The sequence below is a fragment of the Tiliqua scincoides genome, chromosome 1 (genome assembly GCF_035046505.1).
Source record: "Tiliqua scincoides isolate rTilSci1 chromosome 1, rTilSci1.hap2, whole genome shotgun sequence".
In the NCBI taxonomy this organism is placed as follows: Eukaryota; Metazoa; Chordata; class Lepidosauria; order Squamata; family Scincidae; genus Tiliqua; species Tiliqua scincoides.
This window is the reverse complement of record NC_089821.1, coordinates 46,040,140-46,058,558: the sequence shown is the minus strand read 5'-3', so window position 1 is coordinate 46,058,558 and position 18,419 is coordinate 46,040,140. Positions and strand designations below refer to the sequence as shown.

At 41.9% G+C, this 18,419-nt stretch overlaps 1 protein-coding gene across 1 annotated transcript in view; it reads left to right on the top strand.

Annotated features, from left to right (window-relative positions):
* LOC136643834 (F-actin-monooxygenase MICAL2-like) overlaps positions 1–18,419 on the top strand; it is a 46,626-nt gene that overhangs the window by 17,044 nt on the left and 11,163 nt on the right. The window contains exons 5-7 of the mRNA XM_066619199.1: positions 2,155–2,243; positions 3,310–4,672; positions 13,477–13,574. Of these exons, the coding sequence (XP_066475296.1) occupies positions 2,155–2,243; positions 3,310–4,672; positions 13,477–13,574 (1,550 nt within the window). The remainder of the gene's footprint in view (positions 1–2,154; positions 2,244–3,309; positions 4,673–13,476; positions 13,575–18,419) is intronic.

Here is an 18,419-nt window from a genome sequence, read left to right as displayed (position 1 = left end):
TAGGGAGGACAGGCTTGTCAGACACTTTGACTTGCTAGAGCATCTGGTTGGCCACTGTTGGAAACAGGATACTGAACTAGAGAGACCTGTTGAACTGATCTAGTAGTTGAGTACCTTCTTGTCCCTTCCAACTCTAACCTTCTGGGATTCTAACATTAACCTAAGTACAGTCGGCCCATGACATCCATGTGGGTTCCATTCCCAGAACCTCCATGGATTTTGGAACCTATGGTGAGTCCAATCCGCAGGTCCTGAACCCACTGATAAAAAGAGCCCACCTGTACCTGGTAATGCGAGGAGGGATCTCACCATTACATGAACAGGTAATGGTGTAATGACCAAGTAAATATCAGCATTGCTGTGAGTTTTTAAGCAAGTTCATCATGTTCAACTACCTTGGCCTTTTTTAACTTCCCTGAGACAGACCTAGAATACCACAGCTAGGATTCTGTCAATGAACTTTGTAACAAGAAAATTGTGTGAACAGCTGAGGAAATGGGTAGAATATCCTTGAATCCTCTATATACATGAGAACATTTAGTGTTCTGATATCAAGATCAGTACCTAGATCCGATACAAGATCAGTACCTAGGCTCCATTCCCCTATTAATTTGTCTTCAACTTGTTTTTCTGCAGTTGCTTATTCCTTCTAAGTACATTGGGCAGGAGGCATTCTATTTTACATATATGGAGCCTCTTCCTTCTTGCACTTCCCTTTCACTAGAGGTTCCTCCCGAAGCATGACTCCATCTTGTGCAGGTCTATAAACCAGCATGAAAATGGAAGACCTAAAATTGCTTACACATAACTAATAAATAATAACTATGCCGCCTTTCTGGTCATTGGATTACTCCTCTGACTTTATTCAAGGTGGTTTACATAGGCAGGTGTTTCTAAATCCCTCAAGGGGATTTTTACAATCATAGAGGTTCTCTCTTTCAAGAACCAACAACATTTCAGAATGGATCTTCCTGGTTTGGTCTCATTTCTGGCCTCCAGTTCTCCCATGCAGGCTGACAAGCAGCTCCATCTCTCACATGGAGGGCAGCCAAGACGCTTCTTGCTCACACCAAGAGCAGGTGGAATCACTCAGCTGGGCTTGTCAGCTGCTTCAAGGTCTCGCCATTCTCAGCCGTTCAGGGAGCTGCCGGTGTCCTCGAACTGGCGACCTTCTAATGTTATCTTCGGGCTAACGGAGGCTCTACCCTCTAGACCAGACCTCCTGCCCATCCCATCCTGAGATGGTGGATGTAGAGAAAATGGTTACCATAATCATCAGTGGTAGACTAAATGGATGGAAAACTATGTTTTTTGGGGCAGTGGCACTGCATGATTTGGCCACATCTTGTTGGTGATATCTACAGGCAGAGATCACAACTTTCAGGATTCTGAGCTATAATAACACATATATTAATAAATGTGTTGATTTGTCCCAAGCTGCAGAAATATTTCCTGCATTGATATTCTGTTGACAAAAGCGCAAATTCAACATTAAGTTTGCGTGATCCGAGAATCCATATTGAAATAAACATTGTCTCCTATGTTGCAGAGAACAAAAGCATTTCCTCTGTTAAGACTGAAATAAAAGTTCTTTGACAGCTGCTGCTGATCTTGTCCCCTGCTGAGCTTAATTGGCACCACCAGGAGCAGCCATTCAGTCAATGGAGGGAAGAGCTGGCCTCAAATTCCATTGTGCAGAGGCTGAGCTTTGCTGGGAAATGAGTGAAAATTCTGCTGCACCGTTCTTAGTATTTGGTTAGGAAAACAAATAAAGCTTATCATCTTTGGATTGCGGACAAGAGATCCAAGTGTATTAGCCAACCTGCAACACTGAGTAGAACTCAATACTGCTGAACATTCAAGTTGATTTAAAAAAAAAAGTTAAGCCATTATGCCAAAACAGCATCCATTACAAGCTTTCTACAGAGAGAGTAGTTTTCTGCCACACTTATTGCACCAAAATGGGGGGGAAAAACAATCAATTTTAATTTCTTTTCTATGTAGCAAAGCAATTGTTTTAAACAATTGCTCTATTGTTGCTTTTTTGACTTATATGCATTATGGTGGTTGTCTGCTTTGGGAATTCATAAAAATTAAGGAAAAAAGAAGAGATTGTAGCATTTTGGTTTAACGGGCCCATTTTTCCTGTGGCAGACTTTCTTCCATTGTACAACAAGAAAAATGAGCCATCTTCAAGAGAGAGCATTCAAAGTGATTTGGAGGATGATCTCTTCCAGACAGAGGTATGAGACATTTTTAGCTGTGGTTTGCTAGTTAATGGTGCTGCTTTGTTTAACCAAGTAGTGCCTTTAGGATGCAAATGGCACTGAGTTCTTCCTTTTCTCCACAAGGAGTTTATCAGTCATGCAATTAATTCTACAATGAGAATGGATGTGGTTAACCCACAGTTCTGGTAAGGCCCTTCCTCCCCAAGTATATTTTTATTCACTGATAACAAAAATATATTTTTATTCACTGTGATACGCAGCTCGATTTGGGGTACACTGTGGATCATTGTATAGATGACGATATCCTAAAAGGGCAAAGTTTCATTTTCCAGTAACTTTTTTTACAAGAGAGTTGGTTCTGGAGTAATAAAGTCAACCTGGTAAATGGGGCAGAAATTATTAAATTTCACAATTGAAATCCATTGTGTGGGAAATGATAACCTGGTTGTGTTGTCTTTTCACTGCAAGTTATATTTGCCAAAATATTGGACGTTCTCTTATTTTCCTTGTTCTATACACACTGTGAATGTGAACTATTTGGCCTGTTGTGAGGGCCGCGCACAACAGATAGCAAGTGTAGTTATCATCAAGCTGTACCTTTCCCCCCGTTCCTTCAATAACATCTAGTTGTAGCATGTGACAGCCTTGTACAGAGCATCTCCCCATTCCAGTCTATGCACGTAGTGTCAAATGTATTGTGAGAAAAGGCCCTGAAAAGACTAAAATAGAATGATGCTTTTAATGTGACTGGAACAAAATGCAGTCCATCTAATATTTTATGTAGTATGCCTTTCCACACATTTCCCAAGTCCATGTAATTTTTTGCAAAGAGAACTCCCGTGAGAATATCCATATACCTTGAGTGTCTCCCAAGAGCATTTAAATAAATGCAGTATCTTGCAGTTGTTCTACTGGGTTCCTTTTCAGGTTATTATTGGAATGTTTTCAAAGTCCATCTCCATCTTGACATTTATATGGAAAAGTGTGTTGCCTCATTTGTTTGTTTAAAAGTGCTCTCTGAGTAAGAGCATGACTAGCTACATTCTCTTTGCAAAATAATCATTTTATGCGTTCCTTATAGCTGACGTCTCCCAACAAAATTGCAAATGCTCCGAGAGGACATTTCAAACTCCAGAGCCCAGCATTTCAAAGGAAAGAGAAGGCCACAGATGTGTATGGAGAAATCCCTACCTATGTTCCTCATTTTTCATTACACAACAGCACTGACATTTACCATCCTTTGGTACGAAGTAAAACCTTCCACTATGGCAGTGTGGCTGCAACTCCCTATTATACCAAGCGTGGAGATGAAGACCCTGGTGTCAAAAAGCAAGATGTAAAAAAACCAACAGTGAACAGTGAGCAGCTGACCTCAGGATTGTTTATAAAGAATTCAGAAACATTCTCTGTAAAGCCTGATGCAGGAGATGGAACTACTTCAACATCCACAAAAGAACAGCATGACAAACATTTAAACAAAGCTAAAAAAAAGATAATGAGGAAGTTAAGTCTTACAATGGAGCAGCAGTCCAACCTCCTGTCTCTGAATGATGTGAAGCTAGTTGGAACCAGCACAGAACAGCAAGGCCAAGGAATTCCAGAACAGAAGAATGTTTATTTTAATAGATATGGGAACATACCAAAAAAACCTGATCGTCGGTCTCTTAAGTTTTCTGATAATCACTTGCCAATTTTGTCTCCTGAACCCAAATTTCCAAAGAATGCTGGTAATTGTCCCAAAGAACACATAACTGGTCTGCCTAAAACACCACTGAGGCTAATTGCCAGTGCTATAAAGAGATCTCTCATAGAACCTCTTATGCCTCCTCCAGAAGGATTGAAAAAGGGCCAGGACACACATGCCAAATCGCCTTCAGAAAGCACATTTTTAAACTGTCCCCATACCTTTGTTCGCTCTGTAAGTTTAAGAAACAGCAAGAATCAGGGAGAGTATGACCTGCAGCTGCAGGAGCCTAAGAAGTTGGGTAGTGCAGAGAAAGGACTTCAGATTAGAAGTTCAGAGAGATCTAATTTTCCCAGCAATCCAAAAGCAGACCATGACACACACACATCTTTTCCTGTTTACAGTGTGCATTCCAGCTCTTCTAAGAATCCTTATAAGACTGAATATGCTTCTTATACCCACATGGATGATGTGCCAACACTTCTTGAGAAGTTTACACTTAAAGAGAATCTCTGGAAGTCTACCAGGGGTGATTTATGCAGTCATAATCAAAAGAACAATCATTATTCATCTCTGAGGCTCGGGAACAAGAGTCCTGATGGAGGTCCTGTACAGAGGAACAATATCAGGAACCTGTTCAGTAACTTCAGGAATAAACTTGACGACAGAGACGATAAACCCTTTTTGGTGCCTATGCCCTCCTGTACCATCTTTGATGTTGACAAAGTACTAACTAATTCTTCCAATGGAGACTATGTGGGTAAGCAAAGTGTTGCTTTTAAGCTATTGCAGTGCAATGTGGAAACATACTTTTTTGGTATGAAGCTTGACCTCGTCTTAGCCTTGAATGAGTATTTGAAAACTGAACTAGAAATTAGATTAAAATGTATTACAGTGTGCTGTAGAACAGTGCGAACAGCGGAAGAGCTTCCCCTTGCCCGTGGCTGAGCTGCTGCACCCAACGAACCTGCGTTGGATGCAGTACAAGCCTCCTGGCTTGCCTACTCCAGCGCAGGTTTGGATTGCGCCCTTAGTCACTCTCTTTTGCACCTTTTCCATTTCTACTATGTCCTTTTTGAGACGTGGCAACCAGAACTGGACAGCTTAAACATAGTAGCCTGTTAAGAGTACAGATTTATAACATTTCCCCAAATGTAGTCACATACCATGGTAGTTCAAGTGAAATATATTAAAAATAAAATACGTACTGAAATTAATGGGGACCCACCTGACATTGGCTCACGACCCGCCTATTGGATCCCAACCCACAGATTGAGAAATACTGCTTAGAACATCGTACCTTGGTGTTTAGCAGAGTCGTCCCAAGTTCACATTGTTCATGATTTAAATCTTGCCTCTGCCATGGACTCACTAGATGACCTTATGCAAGCCTCTCAGCCTCACTACCCAGCTCCCTCAACTATAGAGGTAGTTATTATTGTTTTTAACAGTATTTATGTACTGCTTTTCAACAAAAAGTTAACATAGTGGCTTACGGTTGAAATCAAATTATTAAATGTTCCCAAAAGGCTCACAGTGTAAAATGATGCAGAACACCAGCAAACCGCCACTAGAAAAGACACTCTGCTAGGGTGAAAAGGGGTAATCTTTAGGGACAATATCAAGATAATACATCTGAGATGCTTTGCACACTCAGAAGACACTATACAAATGCAAAGTATTATTTTTATTATTATTTAAGAAGTCACTATGGAAAATGCCCTCAAGTCCATTGTATGCAGCTCCCCTTCTACAAAATGTCTGAAGTGGTCTGCAAGGTGCAGTGCCTTTCAAATAAGGGAGCTGAGGAAAGCAGGCATAACTCTTGACGTATGAGGTGTGTCTCAAGGGGCAACACTGCCAAGCATGCTGGGATATCATTCCCCTCCTATACATTGACCCTGGCAGCGGTGGTCTGTGACCTGAGAGTCAGTATCTCCTGGGGTGTTCTGAGGAGCAGCCTGGGGGGAGCAACTTACTGAGACATGGAATAAAATTTACCTGCAACAGTAAAACACTAATAAATACTGAAGTTGCCTTAACTATACAAAATAATATGTAAAAATATAAGAATAACATGAAAAAAGAAAAAGGTGGCTTCTGTGAAGGCCACCTTAGAAATGATGCTGCTGGCACTGAACAGTTCGGCAGCCATCGTGTTAAGTGTTAAGATATGGCAGGCAGAGTTTTTGCTTGAATGCCATAATTTTTCTGCAGCAGCTCATCTGAACTCATTTTCCCATGTATGTAGGCCATTGCTTATGTGTTGAGATCAAGTAAAAGCAGCTGTATTCTCTTCTCAGCAGTGCTGAATGACTTCAACCAAGGAAAAGATACTTCCTTGTATGTCTTGTCTAAAACCAGAAGTGTCTTTTGGTTTTATATTGGTTTTCTTTTGGATCTGGGTATTTGGGTCTAATCAGTGCTTGGGTGAGAAACTACTTGAGAACCCTTGAATTCTTCCTTGACCATATAAGGAAGGTGAGATATTAGTGTATTAAATAAATAATGGCAAAGAATAATTTGCCAGAAGGATGTCCTTTTCAGTGGTATCCCTATGTCAACAGTAATGTGTACTCTGGTCCCAATAACGTTCTGACCAAACCGGCTCAACCTCTGAAGTCTATATGAAATCTAAGAAATTCATAACATAATTTTGCCAGGGTTCCGTCTTTCATTAAAATGCTGAAAATAGTTGCTGGAGAAACTCGGATTCTGATCCCCACTTTTCTTTTTTCCCCATGGCAGTGGAACGTTAATACCACTGAAGATGTAAGATGGAATCAGAGGTGGTGTCAGGAGATAGTCAGGTGGGGCACATTGGAAACTGCACCCAGCCAATCCCTGAAGCCCCAGTGGCAATGACCACCATTAGGGATGGGTGGGTCCACAACCACAGCAATCTAGTCTCAGCACTGGATGGAATGTACTGCTACTGGTTGGCTGTTTTACTTACTGTTTTACTATGTGATTAGAACGAAAACTCTGAAAGCATAGGAATCCCTGTAGTAAGACTTCAGGAGGTGCTGTGGTATTACAATAGGCTGCCTCTGGATGCAAATATTTTCAAATTACCGGGCCATATCAAAGAAAAGGAAAGGCTTGTATACATCTGTCTCATAGAGAAAGGCAGAGAGCACTGTTAAGGCATTGTGTTGTTGGGAATTGTGACTTGGTTCTTTAAATATGCTTGATCACAAGGGAGTTTTGAAAAATGTTTGTAAGTCCAAGCCAAATTGTTTTTCAATGTAAAAACATAAAACGTGTCGATTTCACAATTCATTGATTTTATGAAATCATCGATTTCTCAATTTCAAATGTGTGAATTTAATAATTTTCAAATAAGCATACACTTTCAATTTGGCATTTGAATTTGTAAAAGCTGTGTTCCTACAGCTGGTAACAGAGCGTGCATCTCTCACTGTGCCTTTGCCCTCCTTGTTCACCTCTTCATAATCCCAGCCGTGCAAAGCTGACTTATATAGCCAGCTGGCCTCAGAAGTGTCCAGAGGGAATTGTGTAATGGCATGAAGCCTGCACAGTTGACGTTACATCATCCAGTTCTTGCTTCTTTGGGAATATGTGGGGTTCCCAGCAGTCTTGAGTCACTGAATCTTCTTGAAAGGGGATGCATCCAGTTTGTTGTTTTCCTGCAACTCCAAAGATGGCAATGAAACTCCTCACATTCTTTTCATATTTAAGTTGTGACATATGCTCTCTGGAACTTCACAGCATTTTTCAGCAACTCCTGTCCAACTGACCATGTAGTTTTGTGAGGGAGGGTAGGAGAATCTTCTGACCTCTCAAAATGTAGTTGGTTGATTTTAGGACGCTTCTGATGTAACCTACATATTATGCAGGGGATGGACAGAGTGGATAGGGAGATGCTCTTTACACTCTCACATAACACCAGAACCAGGGGACATCCACTAAAATTGAGTGTTGGGAAAGTTAGAACAGACAAGAGAAAATATTTCTTTACTCAGCATGTGGGTTGGTCTGTGGAACTCCTTGCCACAGGATGTGGTGACGGCATCTGGCCTGGATGCCTTTAAAAGGGGATTGGACAAGTTTCTGGAGGAAAAATCCATTACGGGGTACAAGCCATGATGTGTATGCGCAGCCTCCTGATTTTAGAAATGGGCTATGTCAGAAGGCCAGATGCAAGGGAGGGCACCAGGATAACAAATCTGGTGTGCTCCCTGGGGCATTTGGTGGGCCGCTGTGAGATACAGGAAGCTGGACTAGATGGGCCTATGGCCTGATCCAGTGGGGCTGTTCTTATGTTCTTATGTCATGTTCTTAACCTTCAGGGCATGGGAGCTGCTTCAGAGTGTAACCTACAATTCATGGGCTCCTCCCATATAATCAAGGTAGCCAATGTTGCTGTAGGACAACCCATGCTGCTATGGCTCTCATGCCCTAACATTTAGAAACACCAGTGGCATAGTGGGCAGGGGGTGATGGCCTGCCCCAGGTACCAGACCGGAAGTCTGCTGCAGGAGGCCCAGCCAGGATGGCAGCAGACACCCTTCCTTGGTGACTCAGCAAAGCCCTGAGCGATTAATAATCCAATACAGAATTATTTAGGCTTCTTGTTATGTAATAATTAATTACATAGTTAATTACATATTAATTAATAATCACTCCCAATGTATTACATACTTGCTGAAAGTATTATTTGCTTTTAAGCAGGCTGATAGCTTTGCCAATTTTACCAATTACCAAATTTTCTTAATTATTCAGATTTTGTAGGAAATGGGGCTTTCCAGTTGGGAATGAATGATCATCAGACCTTTCTCAGGGCCTGATCCGGAGCCCTGCACACTGGCTTGGCGTTTGTGTGCACTGTTGCAAACATGCTATAAGGCATGTTTACGAGCCCTTACTATGGGCCCAGCACTGGAGCTAGCCCAACATGAGCCTGGACCGGGCCAGCTTTGGTGCTGGGCCCACGTTCCACCACCCAGCAGTTGCTTGTACCGCTGGGTAGCAGAGAGGTGAGTGGGGATGTGGGGAGAGACAGGGAGGAGGTGTTCCAGGGTGGAGGAGGTGGACTGAGGGCAGAGAGGAGGCATGGCAGGCGAGGCAGGGCAAGAAGAGGGCGCAACCAGTGGAATTTGGCTCCACCAGATCTGAGCCCCAATTCAGACTGCGTGGTCCAACACAGACTCTTTGATTCTGTGGCAGCTCCAGAACTGCTGTAGAACTGAGTAGCCACATTGTGGGGCTGCTTCCCTTACCTGGGGGAACTGCTGGCATCTGCCTGGTTGCACGCTGAATATGGCGGCAGCCATTTTGGTGCCGTGGCAGCCCTTTGTGCTGGGCAGCTCTGGTTTTAGGCTGAGATTTAGGACAGAGATAGCCTTGGTTTCCTAGGTGGATGACCTGTGCTGGAAACTGTTCAAAGGGGGTTGCATCTCTGTTGGTTCTATTGGACATCTCCACAGCATTTGATACCGTTGGCCATAGTGTCTCTTTTTAGATTGCCTTGCTGGGATGGGCTTTGGAGGGCAGTGTTTAAGGGTGGCTCCAGATCTTCCTGGAGGGTAAATTCTAGAAAGTGATGCCGGGATACTCCTGTTTGACACCTTGGCTATTGGTTTAGCTGGGCACAATCAAAATGTTCATAATGACTTATAGAGCCTTTTCCTGGTTTGGGTCCCAAATACCTGGACTGTCTCTCTCTAAACAAATCTTTCAATCCTGTGAGGTTGTCTAACAAGGCTGTAGTTTTGAATACCATCTACACTGGGAATATGTTCGGACAGTAAGACTTTCTCTATTGTAGCACCCAACCTATGGAATTTCCTCCCAACTGAGATCAGGATTACACCTTCTTTGTTAATGTTCCAAAACAGGTTTAAAACTGTTTTTGTTCCACAAATCTTTAATGGGCATTTGTTATCTACTCTGGATGGTGTGTTGGCTCTTGATGAGTTGGCTGCTTGGTTTTGTCTTTTTCCCCTCAATCTGGATTGTTGTTTGGTGTTATTTTTTTTGTTTTGCTTGATGTTTTATTGTTTTTGTGAGTCTCCTTGAGTATTCCCACTGAGTTTGGAAAGGTGAAGTAAATATGTTTTAAACAGAGTATCCTGAATTTTCAAGTGCTGGAATCTGTGGAACACGTTCTGCTTCCGTTGATACATCAGCTTTGTCCGTTGCCAGTGTGGTGTATGCCCTAGTGATCGTTTGACAGAACCCCTGTGTAATGGTTCATATGTGGAGCTTCCCATGAAGGCAGTTTGGAGACTACCTTCTGTTTCTAACAGTATGGTCCTGAATATAGTAGTTAGTTTGATGGTGGCTATTGGTTGCTGAGAACATAGGATGCCAATACACCAGAAGCTCAATGGGTTACCAATTTGTGTCCAAGCTCATTTTAAGGCTCTGGTTCTTAACACTTTTAATGTCCAGGCTAACCAATATAGCACCTTCTCTCATATGTATCCCTCTGGTAATTGAAGACCATCAAAAGGTCTCTGCTGGGGGTTCCAAGCTAAATTATCCTCAGTGATCAACAGAGTGCTCTGTGTTGCATCTTCTTGTTTATAGAATTTATCACTGCTTGAGATTCACTAGATTTGAGAGACTGGCCTATTAAGCTTAGCTATTAAGACCTTTTCTTTGGCAGGCTTTTAACATTGAAGAGTGATGGAGTCTTATTGTCCCAGCTGTCTTCCAGCTGTTGATAATACAACTGATTTAAATTGTGTTTTCTTGACTATGTTAATGTGACTTTTTTGTTTGTTGTTGAGTTCATTTGACAAGCAGATTATACATTTTCAATGAAATAAAGCCTTTGCCAGTTTAAAAGGTGACAATTCTATAAATGAATAGTACCATACAATGAGTTTCATTAGATAGTTTAGTAGTGTCTTCTTAGGCCCAGGAAGTAATGGGTTATATCCATTTGGGTTCCTTGTACCCAAGAAAGTCAGTCTCATTGAAATGAATGGAACTTCAATTAGTCATGGCTTTCAGTGCTGCCACATATGAGTAACTTTCTTGAGGTACAACTCAATTTTTTCTTCCAAAATCTGTCAGTTTTAACCATTGTTTTGATTCTGCTCTAAACATGGAGTTTGTTTGTTACTTACAATTTACTATGGTTGGCAACCTTCAGTCTCAAAAGACTATGGTATAAGCCTACAGCACCCAGTATTCCCAGGCGGTCTCCCATCCAAGTACTAACCAGGCCTGACCCTGCTTAGTCTCCAAGATCAGACGAGATAAGGCATGCGCAGGGTAACAGTTGCTGCCACAATTTACTAGTTTTCCACAAAAAAATTTGGCAAAGTTGTTTATGTAGCTAAATATATAATGTAAGTAATAATGGTTAACTGTCCCCAAAAGCTCTGCAATCTAAACAAAATGCAAAAGAAACACCAGTAAGCAGTCCACTGAAAAGAAACTATCCTGGTGTATATGGGGGTGTTTGTTTTCCTCCTGTTTAAATAGAAGAGGAGCTCCACTTTAAAAAGAGCCTCTTTGCCCAGTTAGCAGGGGCGCCAAGGTTCTTTTTGTATGTTCCAAATCTGATTGATTGCTATACCATGCAGATAAGAACAAGATTTTGTCCCGAGAATGATTGATGTTCACTTCCCCCTGTATTGTGGAGGGCGCAATGGGACTGCACAGGGTATGCCTTGTCCCACGGACCCCTTGGCACTAGGTACACCTTGGAATTTGCTCTCAGGTTTGTAGCATACTATAATCAGGATGTACACAAAATATTATTTGAGCTAATTTAGTAATCTTCAAAAAAATGTTCAGACCCAGACCTTGCTTTCAGCCCCAACCAGTAATGTAGGACCCAACTTTAATTTTGTTAGTGTGTGCGGCCTACTGTCTGTTGTGTACACACTTGTCTGTGGCCAGTTGAAGATCTTCTGATGTCTGAGGTGGTGTGTCAAGTGCTGCACCCTTTACCTGATAACAAGCTAGGCTCTCTTCCTCCTACTCTCCAATGTTTTAGCTCAGAACTGTCCACATTTTCTCTTCCTTCTGTCCCCCTCTTCCTTTTCCAGTCTTGGGAGGAGGAGGAGCAATGAAGGCAAGTAGGTGAACAAACCCCCTGCCCCACACCATCACCAATCTGTTGCCTGAGAGGACTGCTTAAGTTGGCCTTAAGGATGGGTTAGCCTTGCACTTGTCTGTTATTTTGTCATGTGATGGTCAATAGATGTGATTGATCAATAGGTCACTTTCTCTATCATCAGCTTCCTGCCTACACTACTGCAGTGTTGTTTTTTTAAACTACCATTGGTGTAAAATGCAGTTTATTGGGGTTACAGTTGGAGGGGTAAAGCCCAACAAATGCTGACGTCCCTGCACTATTGCCTGTGCATGAACAAATAGCTTTGCTGTAAGTGTTGCCTAGTTAGCATGTCAAAACTGTATAACAATAACCGTTTTGTACTCAGGAGGGGAAGAATCCACTTGTTGGATGTGATGGGATGTCTCTTTTTAAAAAATGTTGTACTCACACAATGGGTTATAGCAAATCAATAGCTATCCAACACATATCAAGCAAAAAAAGTCTTCAGTCATCTTAAAGCGCATGCGTTTGCCACTCATGGCCTGAACAGAGTTCAATCCAGGTGTTAATCATTAATCCTTGTGTTGTACCAGCAGATGTTCCTTGAACTAAATCTGGTTTCTCAGAGGGGAAAAGAATATGAATTGGAGAAATACATTGAAAAGAACAAGTGGAAATGTTTTGTGTTTGTTAAAAACATTACTCTGATGAACTGAGCAAAAATATAACTGTAGTAGACCATAAAAAAAAAAATTGAGTCTGTGGGGATAATTTTTCCCCAGAGATCTTTCTTAAATTAACAATTTGGGGAAGCTTGTGGAAGAATGCATTGTTGTGTGGTGTGCATTTTATATACAGCATTTACAGCTCAAGCGTGTGATAATCTTGCAAGGGAGAAAAATATAAGTGACATTTGTTTAGACCTAATTAATGAAATATTTATGTTGCATGAGGCTGTGTGATAAAACCTCCATTGCAAAGCCCATTTGCTTCTGATTATATTTGTTACTTTTTTTATATGACCAGACATTCTGACGCCAGCTATTTTACACTGAGCAGATGTCACTGAGTAAAAATGGGTGCCAGATGCTACAAGCCACATAAGGGTAATTTGTTTAAGAGCTGGCTCAGACTTTGTGCATTCAATTACACCACATGGTGAGTCTTAGACAATCATTTAGATAACGTGGCTAACTTCAGATATGCATTTTAATAATGGATTTGGTTTGTTGAATGCAAACTCAAGCCATCGTGCCATAGAAATAGTGCTTAACTAACCCATACGTATATTTTAATATATATTGCGGGGTGGATAGGGTTGTTGAGGGAATTGCCAAGTAGCAAGGGCCTTGAACAGTGGCCAAGAATTTAATTAATGTAATCAGCTGGCTTTCCAAATTGCTGTTAGGTATACCTTGCAAAGCTTAAGGGCAGGTGCAGTGTAAGCAGCTGTGGTGAACATTTATTCAAAGACCAGGAAGGAAATAATATCTGCTTCACTGAGTTTATTGTTCCTGTTTCAGGCTCTGAACATCTACCTGTCAGAAAGCAAGTGACTGATTATTGTTCTTCGTCATCCTCTGAGGGTGAATTAGAACACAAGGCTTCATTGCCGCGCAAGGTAATCTTTGCTACAGCTTCATTCTCGAACCTTTCTGATCTGAACTCCCTTTAAGTTATTCAAGTTTGGTCCTCAAGTTAACTGAATGTGTTTGTTTTTCACTTGGGCTTATGTTGAATATGAAGGTGTATTATACTTCAGGTTTACCACAGGGCTTCTCCAAGTGATCACGTATTTTCCTTAGAGCAGGGGTGTCAAACTCCTTTCATAGAGTGGACCTGAATAGTATTCAGGGCAGCTGCTGAGAGCTGGAAGTGACTTCATTAAGCAGGAAGCGACATCATAAGGCAGATAATGGCCAGAAATAAGCACATTGTTCTCACGTAGAAACTCATTAGCTGCAAAATGACAGAAGAGAAAACCTACAAATCTTGATTACATTTTCAAGATATGGGAGAGCCAATTATCATGCAGGCCACCCTTTAGCAGTGCTGCTCCTTCCACAGCTTCACCGGAGCTCAGCAGCTGAGTAGTGATCTGTGAAGTGACACCTCAGGAGAAGTGGCTCTGCTGAAAGTGTGGCCCATGTGATAACTGGGCTTTCCAGCACCTTGCCAGCATCTCCCTTTCTTACCCCTCTTGGTGTGCTCCTTCTGCCATACCATTCTTTACCTTCTGAGGCCTCTTTCCATCTCACCCTCCCAGAGCCTCAGCAAAATCAGCACTGTTTGAAAGCACGTTGCTGGGACAGCCCAATTATAATGTGGGCTGGGTAAAGAGCTTCCAGGGGCTGCATCTGGCCTGAGGGCCTTATGTTTGACACCCCTGCTTTAGAGCTGTCCTCAGCCAGAGTCCCATATGAATAAATGAAGTTAGTAAATGAAGAGGATAGAGAAGAGAAAGTTGTTGGTAGGCATGACATACGCACATTCCATCTTCACCAGTCACACCGTAGTTGCCAGATTTTTCCAGCAAGACTTACCGTAGATACTCACCTATAGTACCTGAAATTTTTGCCAAGTAATCAAGCTCAAATTATCACTTTGCCTTATCTCTGGGTCAATCAGAGGGCAGAGCCTTTCAACTCTGAAAAGTTTTGTTTCTCAAGCAGCAGGCAGCTCCTTAGAAGCAATTTGTTAACCTTTTATTCTCCTTTCTTCTGCTGCAACCTGGTTCTGCTTTGCAAATGCTTGCAAAGCAGGTCTGTTTTTTGAAACACCAGGATGGGAATCCTCCTTTCCATATGAAGCAGGTTACAATTCAGTGCACCCTTACTTAAGGATAACACCCATGGAAAGCAATGGGTCTACGTCTGAGTAAAAAGGTTTGCAAATATATGCAGCTGCATCTCTCTGCTATGAATTGAATTGCACACTCCCAGTTATGTGTTACACGGTTGTATGTTGTACGTTGTACGTAGAGCTTCTGATTTAACACACCAGACACCTGAAAGGTGGATTTGATTCATGGTTCTCCTGCAGTGATTCCCAACTTTTTTCACTTGCATATCCCTTGGCAGCCTATTTCCATAAACTGTACCCTTCATATTAGCAAAATGTTTGTAATTAATAATACAAGCCTTCATCTCCTCTATATGAAAGCCCAGACTTCATGTATTTATCACAGTGTTTTCTCTTTTTATCTGTTTGAAGAACAGAAGACTCTGCCTTTGCACTGTTTTGCACCAGAAGTGTGCTGAGAAATTCTGGGTGATTGATCACTTTCCATATTATGTTTCAGCTTTTTTACTGTGCTGGTTTTCAATCACTGGGTCATACATGAATTGATGACCAAAAACTAACAATTGGTGGGGCTTTCACAGCCAACTAGCTACTTCCCTTCCTGCCTTTCTGGTCCTTGCAGGGCATTCCTGTCTTGCAAGGCATTCTGGAGCACGACCTGCCTTTTTCTACCATTATTCCATTCTTTTTCACGTACCCCTAAAGGTCCTGTTGAGTGTCCCTGGGAGTACATGAATACCAGGTTGGGAACCACTGTTTTACTGGTATGTTGTTTACAGTGCACTTACTCTGATAGTGCTTACAAAAAGATGATGAAGACCAGAATTTAAAAAGAATAAAAATGTATCTTATGATCTTTTACTATGTTTTTAATAAATTAGAGACTACAGTTCTTAGGTAACAATTAGTGGTGGTATTTTTCAGGATCTGGTCTCGAGTAAAATCAGACAAAACTATAGTCAGACACCCTCCTAAGTTTAACCCCTGACTTATCCAAGGGTCATAGAAAATTCCATTATTGTTCGCTCAAAACCTGCCCTTGACTCATCTGTGGGATCGACTTATAGGCGAGTCTCTGCGGTGTGCGGTTTTTGAGTGAAAGCAGAAATTCAGCAGCTGAAGTTTTTCCCCACCTGAAAAACCAGTGATGGGAAAATCTTCAGCTTCTTGTCATGCAACTGTTAAAGGAGCTCCCCTCAGAAAAATAGATGAAAACTTAAATATATCTCTCCACCCATCACCAACACATATGAATCCTGAAATGGCTTGTGTGGGTGGCAGTACAATTCTTCACAAGTGATGCCAAATGCCTAACCCTATGCCTGACTATCTTAATGCATTTGGACTCAAGCAGAAAGCTATTTCCCTGAAGAGGAGGAAGCAAGTTGTGTTTACTGTGAAAATACATTGAGCAGCATTTTGTATTTGGATTGAACTTATATATTGGGCCATCAGACAAGAACACAAGTTCATTGACGTAACATAACAGCTATAAAAATGATTTAGGGCACAATCTTAACCAGGTCTTCACATATAAAACTTCACATATAGGCTAATGGGTTCTGAGCTGTCTGTGACAGATCAGGAGAGAGATCTTGGGGTGGTGGTGGACAAGTCGATGAAAGTGTCAACCCAATGTGCGGCGGCAGTGAAGAAGGCCAATTCTATGCTTTCTATGATCATTAGAAAAGGTATTGAGAACCAAACAGCTAATATTATAATGCCGTTGTACAAGTCTATGGTAAGGCCACACCTACAGTGTTGTGTCCAGTTCTGGTCGCCACATCTCAAAAAGGACATAATGGAAATGGAAAAGGTGCAAAAGAGGGCAACTAAGATGATTGCTGGGCTGGGGCACCTTCCTTATGAGGAAAGGCTACCACGTTTGGGCCTCTTCAGCCTAGAAAAGAGACACCTGAGGGGGGACATGATTGAGACATACAAAATTTTGCATGGGAAGCATAAATTGGATAGAGAAATGCTCTTTACACTCTCACAAAACACCAGAACCAGGGGACATCCACTAAAATTGAGTGTTGGGAGAGTTAGGACAGACAAAAGAAAATATTTCTTTACTCGGCGTGTGGTTGGTCTGTGGAACTCCTTGCCACAGGATGTGGTGGCAACATCTGGCCTGGACGCCTTTAAAAGGGGATTGGACAAGTTTCTGGAGGAAAAATCCATTATGGGTTACAAGCCATGATGTGTATGCGCAACCTCCTGATTTTAGAAATGGGCTATGTCAGATGCAAGGGAGGGTACCAGGATGCAGGACTCTTGTTATAAGGTGTGCTCCCTGGGGCATTTGGTGGAGCCGCTGTGAGATACAGGAAGCTGGACTAGATGGGCCTATTGCCTGATCCAGTGGGGCTGTTCTTATGTTCTTAACTACAATTCCCAGAATGCCTTGCAGGTCTCCTGTTATCTGGTGTGCTCCCTGGGGCATTTGGTGGAGCAGCTGTGAGATACAGGAAGCTGGACTAGATGGGCCTATGGCCTGATCCAGTGGGGCTGTTCTTTTGTTATGTTCTTATGTAGGTCTACTTAGAAGTAAGTCCTATTTTGTTCAATGGGGCTTAATCTCAGGAAGGTGTGGTTAGGATTGCAACCTTACAAATACAAGCACAGATTAGGCACTGTTAATGTTCAATGCAAATAAATCATTTGATTGTATCAGTTTTGCCGAAGGGAATTGCACTGATATGATCAAATACCCATAAAAGAACGAAATAGGGATTTATTACCTCATGGTGACAGTATCCTGCAGAAAGTGGCACTAACCCACAGGATTGGCAGGAGTTTTCTTGTTTAGACACTCTGTAAGCATGTGAGTGGTGTGTCTTTTCATATTTGCAATCACCATCTTGCTTCTTTTGGGGAGGTTGTTCTTTCATTCTTGTTTTCTTAAATCCCCAATCCTTTTCCCCCTCCACAACCTTTGTCTTACCAATTTTTTTTTCTTCTGTCCTTATTAGAAATGTTATTAGGTGGAAGGGAATCATCTGATTTTGGTTGTCTTTACAGCTTGTTTATCTCTTCTGGTTTACAAAATCTCAGTCATCTAGGCATGAGTGTGTCAGAATGTGTATTGAATTTCTAACTCATGAAAGGAAAAATGTCCTTAAAGCGGAGCTAAACCCAATGTCCTTAACTATGTACAGAATGTTTCTCTTTGTGTGGGAGAAGCTCCCTTCCCTTTCTAGAATCTTGTCAGGTTTTCTGTGATGTCTGATGGCCATCACCCTGCCTGCTTAAGTTTGCAATGTCTTGAACATGCTAATTGAGAAGAAGGTGGCTGAAGCCTATATACACAGAACTGCCCTAACTCCAAGAATGGCTTAGCTGAAGGAATATTTCTGGTTCTGTGCCCTCTGTGTCTAGCAGCTATGAACAGGATAACATTTTGACTTGGAAGCATTATGACTTCTGTGTGCACACCTGTATATGTGTAGGTATCTCCACACAATTTGGACCTCCCCATATCACATAGGGTTCTGATTGTGTGAAGTAGGCTACATGTCTATGGCACTGCTCATTTAGAAACCCCTATAAGTGTATATGTTGGCGCAAGGCACAATACCACTCTTTCAGTGCATTCAGTAACGTTCACAGCGAGATGCGCGAAATGGCCTTATGTCTCAACTCCTTTAAACTTAGTTCATTA